The sequence below is a fragment of the Gordionus sp. m RMFG-2023 genome, chromosome 4 (genome assembly GCF_954871325.1).
Source record: "Gordionus sp. m RMFG-2023 chromosome 4, tfGorSpeb1-WG-v2, whole genome shotgun sequence".
Taxonomy (NCBI): Eukaryota; Metazoa; Nematomorpha; class Gordioida; order Chordodea; family Parachordodidae; genus Gordionus; species Gordionus sp. m RMFG-2023.
Genome location: NC_088778.1, coordinates 20,755,702 through 20,769,931, shown reverse-complemented (window position 1 = coordinate 20,769,931; position 14,230 = coordinate 20,755,702). Strand labels below are relative to the sequence as shown.

At 27.7% G+C, this 14,230-nt stretch overlaps 1 protein-coding gene across 2 annotated transcripts; it reads right to left on the bottom strand.

The window, feature by feature from the left end:
- Positions 1 to 2,313: 2,313 nt before the first annotated feature.
- On the bottom strand, positions 2,314 to 12,634 carry LOC135928090 (engulfment and cell motility protein 2-like). Of its 2 annotated transcripts, none has more exons than XM_065464422.1 (21): positions 12,447 to 12,634; positions 12,329 to 12,404; positions 12,237 to 12,287; positions 6,188 to 6,639; positions 6,003 to 6,108; positions 5,869 to 5,960; positions 5,752 to 5,817; positions 5,623 to 5,704; positions 5,535 to 5,585; positions 5,367 to 5,489; positions 5,186 to 5,317; positions 4,488 to 4,589; positions 4,328 to 4,442; positions 4,145 to 4,287; positions 3,767 to 3,936; positions 3,362 to 3,480; positions 3,204 to 3,308; positions 2,825 to 2,898; positions 2,698 to 2,778; positions 2,615 to 2,659; positions 2,314 to 2,560 (listed from the first exon to the last, which is right to left on the bottom strand). In XM_065464422.1, the coding sequence occupies exons 1-21, from the start codon at positions 12,587 to 12,589 to the stop codon at positions 2,408 to 2,410; spliced, it is 2,481 nt and encodes an 826-aa protein (XP_065320494.1). In that variant the 5' UTR covers positions 12,590 to 12,634; the 3' UTR covers positions 2,314 to 2,407. The 2 variants fall into 2 exon arrangements, with proteins under 2 accessions (XP_065320494.1, XP_065320495.1); XM_065464423.1 differs by lacking the exon at positions 12,447 to 12,634 and adding an exon at positions 6,787 to 6,825 and having other exon boundaries at positions 12,329 to 12,364.
- Between the last annotated feature and the right edge of the window lie 1,596 nt (positions 12,635 to 14,230).

Sequence of the window (14,230 nt, the reverse complement as noted above, 5' to 3'; positions counted from 1 at the left end):
ATCAACCAATCTTATTACCTCGTCCTTATTCAATTAAATAAGTTACGAATATAGTGTTCGTTTTCCCAAGAGCATTCCAAACTAATTTAAAATGTTTACATCTGATTAAATAGTTTTATTTAAAAAATTATATGCTGAAATATGCAAGTAGAACTCTTTTTATTAATTACATTTTTATCCCCCCTATTGTTTTAATAACATATGATTCCCAAATTTAGTTATCTAAAATTGGTTTCTAAATTAGTGACTTTTACTTTGATAATATTAATGGCGAAATTTGAACTGATTTAGTCTAGCTAGGACGAGGTATATAATAACTAAATTATATCAAAATTTATTAGTAATAAACAAATTGGCTTTGATTTTATTTATTCTATCACTCATTCACGCACGAAAGTCAACATTTTAATTAAGTCATGTCTAAATATTTTTTTCTGAATATTTCAAAGCAATAATTTTAGGAATTTATTTAATATTCGGTTTTATGAGTAAAACTATGCCTATTCAAAAACGAATATGAATAGTTCACTATTCATGTTCGATTTGCTAATTTAACATTTGTATTCAATTCGATATTTTTTTAAAATATATAAAATAATTTACACAAAAATATAATGACAGGATTTTTTAACATTTTTTTTACACGTTAAATTTAAACTAAAAATTATTATACTGATGATAAAAAACATGGCAATCAAGTTAAAGAAATTAAAATGCATATTAATTTAATGCTAAGGTGTTTTTCTTATTATTTCTTCTTTATAAGACATGCGGTTTATGCCAGAAAATTAGTTTCAACATAAAAATCCTTCAAGCAGTTCATGTACATGTTGGTCACATACACCTGTCAGATTTATAAGTAAATAGAAATGACAAATGATTAAATTTTATTAAAAAACTAATGATTATTCCGAATGATTCAAATTTTCTATCAAATTATTTGAATAATTTGATTCGAATAAAAGAATTATTCAATTGATTTTTTATTCGCATTGTAACAAAACAAATAATTTAGTATTCGTATAGCATAGTTTGGATTCCTGATAAAATGTTTCATATGAAGTGTATTGTAGGCAATGTAAAAGCCTATTTTATTTATGTATTTGAGGGATTATTTAAAATATATATTCGAGCAGCATGAACCCCTGCCTCACAGCCACCTTTTATACCAACACCTAGCTGCGTGATTCAAGAAGAACAGAAGCAAAACCAACAAACCGGGTCGAGATAATTTTTGTGGTTATTCGAGACTATTCCTATGGCGATTAGTTTTGTTGAGGGCAATTAGTTTGGCCCCAAATGATAACAAAAAAAAAATTGTAAAATATCACCAAATGCATTGTTGCTAATAATGGCTCGATTTTTAAAAACGGCTAACCCAATATTTTGACAAAAATATTAGGCAAGCTTGGTGATTAAACTCATAGAGGGCAGGAAGGCTTAGGTAAAAATTGGCCAAATCGAGGCGTTTATTTAACAACAATATTTGTTGCACAGTAAAGTGAGGGGGCAAATGTATTTGGTCATTAATATGGAAGGGGTAAGTTTTGCAAAAAGATAGACCATATATCTTCACGTTGGTTGCATCCTTTTGAAATTAAAGGATTGAATTTTTGAGCTTTTTTTATGATAACTCATTTGATAATAAGTTTTAATTATATGATAGATCAAACGGCTGTGTGATACTTGATTGTTAAGGAATTGTTGGTTTATTGTCATGTTGAATTGAGCTACAGCTTAGGTTGAAGTTACCAAGTAGTGCTCTTTTTATATTTAGATTTTCTTACGAATCACAATTTTATTTAAATGGTAATTTAATGTTTTCTTATCTTAGCTCGGGCATTCTGATTCATTGGTCTTGAAAAATTTGCCATACACATTAGTTTTCTAACTTGCGTAAAGGATATTTTGATATTAATATTAGGAGTTTTAATGGCTCTGTGACCAAACAGTAGAAAATTATCCAAGTCATGAGAGTCAGTATTTTTTTCAAAAGGGAAATGATGCATTCAAAATGGGTTTTAGATGCTAGAATGCGGACACCTATAGTAGTGCAAGAAATGATTGCCGGTTCTTGCAAAAAATCTTGTGCAAACGTGGTCTTGCCTGTTGTGTAAACGTCTTGGTGTGAATTTGTAAGAAATCCGAAATAGACAAAATAATTTGCCCAAAATTTCAAATATTATAGCCTTGATTTTTTAAACGTAAAATTTTACAACAAAAAATATATTTTTTAAATTTAAACCATGGCATTATGAAATTTTTTTTTATTTTTAAATATTGTAAAATGTCAAGTAATTCGTATTTTTTAATTTTTATTTCCACATCCTGATAATTTATAATATAAAATTTAGTAATATCTTTACATTATGATATTAATATATATTAAAGTAATTATATTTAAAAGTTATAATAAAGATATAAAATTATAATGAGGCGGATCTTTTGGTATATCAGGCGGTGTATCTTGTAAAACAATATTTTGTATCTCTAACAAATGTACTTTAATTTCCATACTCAAAAGAGTTTCCAAGTCATTTTTGAATTCATGACTCATAATCTGTTGCAAATATTTTTATGATGTTCAACATTAATATATATATATAAATTATACTTCTTCTCCTATCAAAAAAGATAGTCCATCCATCCATTTATTTAACTAAAATATCATTTTAGCATATAATATTTTTTTTTTACCGATTGAATATCAGGAGCAATAAGATTAATATATCCCAGATCATTTTTCAAATTAATGATTAATACCAATGACAATAGTGCCTTGGAATAAATTTTACACAAAAATATAAATAAATTAGATAATTACTTTCTTATTCTTTATATCTTTAAACTGTTGGATATCTTTGCCACAATCAATAGATGCTATATCTTTGAGATAAACTTCAATTTATAATATTAAAGCGGAATAAATTAAAATATAAAGTTAGTAAAGCTCAAGGTTTTGAAAAGAACTTGAACCGTAAGCCAGTTTTTATGATAAACCTGATTTAATTTTTATTATCAACTCAAAATTAAATCCATAAAAAAGGCTTCAGCTCGAGTTCAAAAAATATATTATTCCTTTTATTTTTAGAAAATATTTTTCGTCCCTTAAATCGCAAAATATTAAAAAATATTTTTTTTACTTTTAAATTAAAATTTTTATATAAATGTACAAGTTAAAGCCAAAGGAACATTATGTTTACCTGATTGAACTAAATTCAGATTTATTTCACAAAGTTTATTTTCCTCGCATACATAATAAAGTAAAGTTTTATGATTAGAGGATAACTGAATGTATGTATATTTATCTAAAGGTTGTAAAAAGCAAAAAGTTATTTTAAACCAAAAAATGGTAACATACCTTTAATCCTATTGTTTTTATTATTATAGTTAGCAAAAATTGTTCCTGATTCCATATAATAAAATCGATTTTCAAGGACTAATTTTACAATTTTAGGCTTTAGATGGTCCCTTAATTCTCTATTAAAAAATATGATTAGATATTTATAAACGTGCAGACACACCCATATTCAGGCCCGACCCTAGTTGTTAAAATTTAGTCATTCAAGTCGAAAATTTGAATGAGTATCTAATTGTTTAAATGTCTGTCTTGATTTATCAGCTAGTTACAATTTTAAATGTTAATATCGCCTAAACTATATTTTTGCCAGGTCTTCTAAAATAATTATTCAAGGATTTGGTACAGGCCTACAAGTTTCTAATATTTATATAATTCACTTAAAAAATTAATTGATAAATGTCTAACTTTATAACGGGTGATTGAGATTCTAATTCCTCTTTATAATAACGTTCTTGAAGCCAAATTGAATTTAAATTTGAATATGATAGTTCGTTTAACTTTTGTTTTAAAAGGTCAAAACTTATGGGATTGCATGCAAGGGCTCGATTGAGTTGCTCGTGAATTACAATACAAACCTACAAAAGTTTAAAATAGTGTACGTAAAATTTTACAATTAGCAGATATTAATGAAGAAAATTAAATGAGGGTTTAACTTATTTTAAAACTAAATATTTATTTAAAAGACCGTTTCCATATTTTCGACCTCAAATATAAACATTTTATTATTTAACACAATTGAGATTATATAAAAGATGCGATTAGAAAATGATATCTGTTTCGTACCTTGTTAAAATCCTCCATTGAAGAAGCTCTCATTTCTTTCCAAGTTTTATGGAATAAATTAAAAATAATGATAAATAATTCGCAAAAAGAATATGGTTTAGTATAAAACATTAAAAAATATTGTGGTATATCATCTTCTTGATCTACATTGGTATTATAGCATATAAAACTATTGATTATTACTATTAATAAATTTTCCTAATTTAAGTGTTTCACACAATATTTTGGTTATATAAACACATGTTTTAAAAATTGGAAATCCGTACGAATTATTTTTTAGGACATTCTCATATATAACCTAGATATTTATATAAATACTTAATTAAAATTTAAAATATTTAACTTTTGATAGATTAGCGTTGTAATTAGTTGAGTAATATTTCATATTTTTAATAGCCAGATACCCGTAAGGTTGATGTAAAGTATACAATATTTCAGACATCGGCTAAAAGTAAAATATTAGCAAAAAAAAGTTTTTTAAAATATAATATTTACTAGACAAAATTATTATATTAGGATGGTAGAATCAATGACTTAATATCCGAGGTTGTGGAGAGAAGGGGGATATATACTTAAATGGTAACATTGTTTAAAACGAAGATATCATTACATGACCCCACTCAAACCGAGCTGTTAAATAATATCTGTTCTTTTGGTCGTTTCAGATCATTTATATAAATGAAAATTTATTCATAGATTGATCAATTATTTTCATTGCTCTCCGGAATTTTAATATTCAAGGAATGAAAGTTTTTTTTTGGGTGGAGTTGAAAAGCAAATTGTATAATCCGGACCGGGTGTGCTAGCTAAAGATTTGTGAAAACCTAAAAAGACCTAGAAAAGTCGACCTAGGCGGGTAATTTTTTTAGAATAAAAATGGAGATGGCTGGTGCCAGTATCAAAGTTTAAATTGTTCAGTTATAAATTAATCTTACAAGAATAAATTAGGAAGAATGTTATAATTAACCATGAAGGTCAAATTACAATGAATATTAGTTTAACTAACTAAAATACATGAAAGAGTGAATTATGATTGTATACTTCGCAATTGTCATTTATTAAATTAATGTTAATTAATGCTTCAGAATTGGACAATGAGTTTGCGCGTACGACATCGATTTCATTATAATCATTGACATGAATTTTAATTGAAGCTAATAATTCTTTGTGCTTCTAAAATTGATATCTCTAATAAAATTAAGAATTTACCATTGATAAATACTTGTTCCAGAACATCAAAATTAGTATTTATATCAGTTTCGATTTTCGAAAGTAAAAACCTTTGCAGTATACACAATTGTTGACTTACCTCATTATTTAGGTTGATTTTAATTTTGATAAATGCCTAAAAAGAAAAATTAATATTATAATTCCAAAATTCCGCTTAAACTTTATTAATAACATCTCCGATGATATTTTCATATAACTCATTGATAAACTTCTAAAAATCAATATTAAAGACATTCATTATAAAAGACCTCATGTTTTTTAAATTCTAGAGCTTTGTTCAATGTGACATTGATTAATTGTAAAGTGCCAATTTGTACACGATAATCATTGCTATTTATAATATTAGTATAAGCTTCATAAAATTTAAAGCATGCTACATTTGTAATAGGTCGATAAATGCTCCCATATTTATTTCTTGAGAAATCGTATCATAACTTCCTGGTCTTTAATATAGGTTTTAATAGTAAAATATATATTTTTTAAAATAAAATTACATGTTGATCAAGAAATATTCCATAATTTCCAAGAAAGGTTTTATGATAAGAGGATTTTTCAAAATGTCTCTATTATTTAAAAAATGAGATATCTAATTTTCATAAGTCAATTTAAAAACAAACTGTATTTAAACTTTTATCAATAAATTTTGCGTCTCTGGATTCCAATCGAGTAATCCATTTTGCAAAAATTCGTTGATGCTCATAGCTAAACACATGGTTAAATCTGTCTTCAAAGACCTTAAATTTATAATAAAAATTTTTGGAAATTATTTTTTTAAATTAATTTTATGGCTATAAATTCATTAAAAATTTGTACTCCTTTATATTAAGTAAGAAAAAAGAAGACAGGTTGGTAAAACTTCTATCTTTGTCAGATTTATAGCCATTCGTTATTACATTATTTAGAGCCATTAATAAATAATACAGGCCATTATAATCATTTATGTATATTGAAGCAAAATATTGATCGGAACAAAGGCGCAGAAATTTCCGTAAATTATCCACGACATCTTGATGATTTAAAGTAGAGTATCGTTCATTGTCATTGTTTAGACCTGCCAAAGACAAATTTTTATTAACATTATTATTGGTATTTGTGATAATGTGATAATAGTTGGTCATTATTCCTAATTTTGAGGCCAGCGTTCCTTGATATATGCCCTTAGTATTTGTTGATGTCATATTCGTAGACGAAATGCTTAGCGTTGGCACATTTTGATCACATAAATATTCCTTCAATATTTTTATTACATCTTCTGAAATGCGAGCCTTAATAAACAAATAATTAACCAATAATAAGCAATTAAACTCGGGAATTAAAATTTCTATAAAAAAGAAAGTTCCATTCTTACTATTATAAAAATTCAACATTATCCAATAATTTTTTTAAATTATAAGATTTTTTCTATAATATACTTAAAATCAGGGGGTGTCGCTAGAGGTCTGCACGGACTCCTTAAACAATGTGATCATTTAAAATTGAAAATTCTTATTTTTTTATTTTAAATATATTTCATTTCTAAATTGAAACAGGTTTTAAATAAAATTATTTGCAATAAAAAATGGTTATGAGAAGGAGGGGGGGGGGGGTTTGAAATGCATTGGGCGGGGTTTCGGCCCGCCCGCCCAAAAAATTTCCGAGAATGGGCAGGTGGGCGGGTTAAAAAATTTTGAAACTATGGGCGGGCGGGTTAAGAAATTTAAACAATAGGAGGGCGGGTTAAGGAAATTTAAAATTTTTGTTCAAAAACAAACTAAAGAAAATCATAATTGTTATGTGTATCGTGTTAGCGTGGAGTTATTTTGTGTAATAAGCATTTTATTTTGTGATTAATATTTTTTTTTGTGCATTCATTCTTTTAATTTATTTGTGATTAATATTTTTTGATTTTTTTTGCGCATTCATTCTTGTGATATATTATAAAAAATTGCTATTAAAATTAGAAAAAATTATTATTTTTTTTGTTTATTATTATGCATTAATTAAATAGATATATATATATAGAGAGAGAGAGAAAAAAGAAATAAAATTATTATTGCGTTTTTTATATTTTTTTTAAAAAAAATTATTCATCCATTTCTGGTGTCTTGTGAAAAAAAGGGAAAAATTATTAGTTGAGATTTCTTGAAAACAAAAAAGAAAAGGTTAAGGAATAAGAACAAAGGTATCAAGTAAGAAAATATTTGACTTTTAAAACATTAATTATAAACAGTATAATTTTTACATTAATATTTAGTATTAACATTTAAAATATATTTAGTGTTTTGACATTTAAAACATTTTAGTATTTGACATTTATAATATTAGTGGCCAATTACTTGCGCCTTCGCGTATACCTGATTGGTTCGGAAGTTATTAGGTGTAAAATACCCGATTGGTTAGGAAGTTATTAGGTGTAAAATACCCGATTGGTTTGGAAGTTATTAGGTGTAAAATACCCGATTGGTTCGGAAGTTATTAGGAAAATACCCTTGGTTCGGAAGTTATTAGGTGTAAAATACTCGATTGGTTCGGAAGTTATTAGGTGTAAAATACCCGATTGGTTCGGAAGTTATTAGGTATAAAATACTCGATTGGTTCGGAAGTTATTAGGTGTAAAATACCCGATTGGTTCGGAAGTTATTAGGTTAGGATATCCGAGAGTTTCGGACTTTATTAGGTTGTTTGTAACCACAAAGGTCTAGTACACGGAAGTGCTGCACAAATTTTTGGCCAGTAAAAATCTGTTACACGAAAGTACTGCGCAAATTTTTCCGAAAATAAATATATTAGAAATTCGCGCAAATTTTACTAAATAAGCATAGTACACGGAAGTGCTGCCCAAATTTTTCCATATATAAATCTATTAGACAAATTTACCCAAAATTTTAAAAATTAAGCCTAGTACACGGAAGTGCTGCCCAAATATTTGCAAATATAATTCTGATAGACAAATTCACAAAAAAATTAAAAATTAAGCCAGATACGCGGAAGTGCTGCCCAAATTTTTGCAATTATAAAGCTGTTAGGCGATATTTATCAAAAATTGTAGAAAGTGCTGCCTAAATATTTTTAAACATAAATCTGTTACAAGAAATTTACAAGAATTTGTCATCCATTAACCTATTAAGTGTGCATGTATATGTGCATCATTGGCTTATTTACGTTACTTATAATATCTTACTTGTTAACATTACAGATAACCAAAATTTTTATTTTGAAATTGATCATAAATTTTTTATAACGCCGTGATGAAAAGTTTAAAGTTTGTTAAATACTGGGAGGTTCAGTATAATATTTTTGGAGCGTTGGTTATACTATTAATATGGATATGTAGTTTAGTTTAGGGCAGGAGAATGAGAAGGAGTCGCAGCGTAAGAATTAAAGGACAAACTTTGACCATTGAGGGACATAATAGAAAAGAGGATATGATGGGCAAAGTTACTTAGTTACCGGTTCAAGATTTAATTAAAGGGTAGACGGATAGCGATATAAACAGTAATATATATATATAGCACTGATAAACAAAATATTAAAATAATCAAATATTGCGACCGTATAGAGAGCCCAGAGAGAATTCTCGGGGAAGGAGAGTAGAATTAAGACAAAATTTTGAATCTCGAGAGCTGTTATAATTGCGGTAAACCAGGTCATATGCTAGAGATTGCCGGGAGGCGAAATGTTTTGGTTGAGGAAAATAAGGACATATAGCCCCTTATTGTCCAAATAGACAAGAGAGATTAAGATGTGCTGGTTGTGGTAGGTTTGGGCATAACAAGGAGGAATGTAATGCGAACAATTACAATAACAAAGGGGGTTTCCTACAGAAAGGGATGAGTCCAAATGCTTTAAATGTGAGGACTATTGAGCGGGAGAGAGGGGAAGAGGGGCGAGCAATTAATATTGGAGAGTTAGAGGGGAAAAATATGGAATGTTTTAGATGCCGAAAGGGTGGGCATGTGGCGAGGGATTGTGAGAATTTGTGACTATATGATGGTGAAAAAATGGCAGTACAGGTCGGGGAGAGTGGTTAGGAGGGACGGAGGAGGGATTTAATCAGCGAAAAACGAATAAAGAGGGAGGAGTAAATATGTCACAAGTGGGAATATTAAATATGCTACAAGAGGGGTTAGTCCATGATCCTTGTCCTAGAGTCATGATAAATTTGGGGGGAAGAATGGTGCCTATGCTATTTGATACAGGAGCAGCCCGTTCGGTAATTGGTTATAATGGATATCAAAGTATTTGGCCTGGAAAAAGGATAGAGAATGAGGGGTTGAGAATAAGGCAGTTTGATGGAACCTTGTTGGCAGCTATGGGTAGGGTAAAGATAGTGGCGACATCGGAGGAAAGGGTTGAAATATTGGATTTATGGATTATTAATTGGAATATGGAAGCGGTGATGGGTTGGGATTGGATCACTAGAATTGGTCCATGGTATAGTTTTTGGGTATTTTCATGGAAAGGTATCAAGTAAGAACATATTTGACTTTTAAAACATTAATTATAAACAGTATAATTTTTACATTAATATTTAGTATTAACATTTAAAATATATTTAGTGTTTTGACATTTAAAACATTTTAGTATTTGACATTTATAATAATAATTAATTATGATCAATAACAATATTTCTTTTTTTATTGTACCAATCGTTTTATTTAAGTGAAGAACACTTTACTAGTTTTTCGACATCTTTATCTAATTTTTCCCACCGTATATAATGTCTCGTAATGGATTTCATTGTTGTAATACCTGGATGTCCCGTATGCAATATATGTAAAACTCTTTTTTGAAGTGAGTACGGAATGATTAATCTGCCATTCCAAAATAAAATACCGTAATAATTTTCTATTTCATCTATTCATGTTCTAAAAGCTTGTAAATCTGATTTTGTATATTTCTACCATTTCTTTACTTGATAGAGCTAATGTGTCATAAGTAAGATTTCTTATATATTTCACTGTTTTATTTTCACTTGTTATTCTATCATCATTTTTCTCTATTGGGTTTCGCAATAAAGCATCTGCAATTATATTATTAGCGCCATTCATGTACATTATATTATAAGCATACAGATAATTTATAAACCCAACGTAATAATCTTTGGTTTGTTAATGAGCTAAAATCTCTGTTATTACCATATATCTTTAATAAAGGTTTGTGGTCTGTTAAAATTTTAAATTTTCGTCCATATAAATATTTATGAGATTTTTCTACGCCATTATTGCTTTTGTTTTGTCTATTCTAGAATAATTCTTTTCAGCTTCTCGTAAAGTTCTTGAGGTGTAAGCTATTGGAAATTCGTTACCATTATCATATTTTTGCATGAATACAGCTCCTAATTCTTGGTTTGATGCATCTGTTTCTAATATTAACTCGAGGTCTAGTTTATAAAACTGTATAGTATTTTGTTCTGTTACTATTCCGAATAGCATGAAACGATTACGAAAATAGCACGGTATTTTATTTTGGAATGGCAGATTAATCTTCGTACTCACTTCAAAAAAGAGTTTTACATATCGGATCTCACTTGAGGAAGAGGATATACTTCAGATGGATATCCTACTTTGGTGGAAACCACAAGAGATTTACCAAAGCTATCAAGATTAGCAAAAAAAAATATTGGCAATTCCTCAACTAGTGCTTTTTCTGAAAGAGGATTTAGCATTGTTGGAAGGTTTTTAAAACAAAGAACGTGTTTGAATCCAGAAAATGTTGATTCATTATTATTTTTGCATAATAATTACATATAATATCAATTTTATATTTACATTTATTTCATAAATATTCTATTTGATCAAATAAATTGTTCATAATTTAAATTGAATATTTTTTTATGCTTAAATTAATTTCCTAAATTATAAACTTTTTGTAGAGGTGTAATGCTGAAATATTTTTATTAGATGTTTAAAAAATTGAAAGAATGACCATTATTAAATTTTAAGTGGACTTGGGTTAAAATTTTTTATAAATAATGGGCGGGCGGGTAAAAAAATTTAGACTAATGGGCAGGTGGGTAAAGAATTCTAAACAAATGGGCGGGGCAGGCAGGTATATATTTTTTTGAAAACTATGGGTGGGTTAAAAAATTTTTAAAACATACGGTGGGCAAATGCAAACGTTGAAACCCTCCCCACCCCCTTGTCTAAGCCACTGCATGCTTTACTCCTTTCTATAATTCCTTTTGTTCACTAAAATATTTTTAGTTAATAATAGTTTTTAATATAACAACAAAACAACTTCTTTTTTTTATAAATTCTTACGTAATTTACAATGAATTAATGGTATAAATTAGTAAACAAGTATGATTTAACAGGTTAGGCAGTAACGCGAATATTTGTATTTAGTATTTAATTGAATATTTTAGATAATTTTTGTATTTTAAATAATAAAAAATTAAAGCATTTTGTATTTATTATGATTTCAGACAAATACAAATTTTTTTAAAATAGTAGGAAAACATTAAAATGAAAAACCAAAATATAAAATATGTAAACCAGCTAAAAGTCTTCAAAGAGTGGACATAAAAATATCCAATAATATGATAAAAACCCACACCCCTTAAAAATATCCAGATACACCAGTGGTGGAAGGAAATATAGCATTAATATTTTTGGGCCACAGGCCAGGTCTGTAGTATATTGATAAAATGATCACAAGAAAACCATTAAAGTCTCACCCTGAATATATAACTATTTATATAATATATGTATTATTTAAAGCTAATATGATCATCATCAATATTCTATTTCTTTATTAGGTTGTTAAATTAGAATACAGATGCTTTTTACTTTTTTTATTAAATGTAAAAATAGCAGTAAATTAAAATTTATTTAAATGACTTAAGTTTTCAATTTAATTATTATATATAAATATATATTACAGGAGATGATTGCAATGATAATATTGTCCCATTTATGATTTCATTACGATTCTAGAATTTTAAGTAATAAAAGTTTAAAAAAAGTAAGATACTTTATCATGCACAAATATTGAATTGGAATTTTCGGAAAACTCTAAACAGTATTTAGCACAATCCTTAATATCCCAACTAATTTTATTAATATTATAAAATAACAAATAACATGGCTACTTTGAGCAAATTTCTTCAATTATTTCAGAAGTTGGCTTCTTTTGATTTAATTCTATTAATTGAGGTATTTTTCCTTCTTTTTGTATAGCAACTTTAACAATCTCTTTTGATTGTACGCGATTAACTATTGGAAGAACACTCATGTTTATATGTCATATCATATCATATCATGTACTTCATAAATTATACATGTCATAATAACATTCGTCAAATATTGACATTTATAAATGCCAATTAATATTTAAAAATATTTTAATATGAAATGATAACCCCAGGGCTGTAGTTGGATAGTAAAATATTGAAAATATTTTTAATTTAAAAAATCCACAGTCCTGAAATATAATAGTCCAGACTGATTTACCAATGAGCGATCATGGTTGTTACAATTAAATTTTGGGAACATACTTCAAGCAAATCCAGCAAAATAATTTTGTTAGGTTAGTGGGGGCTATAATTTTTTTAAATATATTATCAAAAAATATTATCCTGGAAATGCCGCCGATACAAATTTAAAAATAAATAAATATGAATTAAAATATTTTCTATAAATCGTCCGTTTCTTTGTTTACTTCTGGGCTGTGTTTTTTAAAAAAATTTTTATTGCAGAGCGTTAATTCCTCCTATATTTTGATATATGGATCTGGAATTCACAACAATATTGATCCATATGAACATAAAATTTGATAAATTATTTTCTTTTTACCAAATTATTTATCATGATCAAGTTCATAAAATAAAAGTCCGTTTTACACTTGACAGCACTGCTAAGTATCCACCACAGTTAGGGAATTTTCTATAATTTTCATTATGAATATATTAATTAAAAAAATGATTCATTGGGAAAAGGACACCGAAGAACCTGGTAAAAAATATCCCATTTTATTAATTCTTTAAATTAATTAATTCTAACAACCAATAACCTACCTACTTAAAAAGTTTCAAATTCCTTTTAACCATTTAACGGATTTAAGATTGTACTATTTATTGCTCTAGTGTTGTTAAATTTGGTTGATCTTATTGAAATCCCTGAAATTTGAGGCACGATTTGATTTTTTTTCAAGATTGATCTAATCTTTAAATTTAAGCTTCAATCGAAGCTTAGAAAATAAGAGGCTAGTTCTTTGTACCAATGTCCAGACCTTCCCTAAAAAAATTGGCGCACCATTTTCAGAGTAGGTGCTAATAATGGAGCCATTTATTACACTACTTACTGGCAATGCTGCGGCCTAGTAGAAAAATCTTTTCCAGCAGCCTCATTTATATGGGAAGCTTTGCCCCCCCCCATTTTGTTCCGTTTTTACCCGGCCTTCGTATGAGCCCTCTTTGATGGCTTATTCCTATTATATATATGCTTATACAAAATATCAGCTAGCAAGTTTGCATACCCAGGCATATTTTATAAAAAAAATTTAATATTATTTTATCTATTCTTAGTTTTAATTCAACTATATAATAATTTTTAAAAATATCAAAAAACGTATTTTTACAAATTTTTAATAAGATATGTTTTGAAAATAAATAATTTCATATAAGAAATTAAATTTTAGTTTGGTATTTTAACCTTAAATGGGATAAAAAATGCTGTAGTTTCTCTCTGTACAACACATATGAGAAGAAGAAATCCAGAGATTTGTGCAGGCTTCAGACTATTCTCAATAAGAGGAAAAAATCCCTCACGTATATATATATACGACGATTGGGAATATAAATTATTATTGCAAATTTATTATTCCACAATCAATACGCCGTTCCTATCCCAGAAATTTTGGTGGATATCACGAACA

Coding starts and splice junctions, on each gene's coding strand:
- LOC135928090 (XM_065464422.1), bottom strand. CDS start 12,589: ATGAGTGTTCTTCCAATAGTTAATCGCGTACAATCAAAAGAGATTGTT. Junction 5,818..5,868: donor GAATATTTCTTGATCAACAT/GTAATTTTATTT, acceptor CCTATATTAAAG/ACCAGGAAGTTATGATACGA. Junction 4,443..4,487: donor ACAACGCTAATCTATCAAAA/GTTAAATATTTT, acceptor ATAAATATCTAG/GTTATATATGAGAATGTCCT.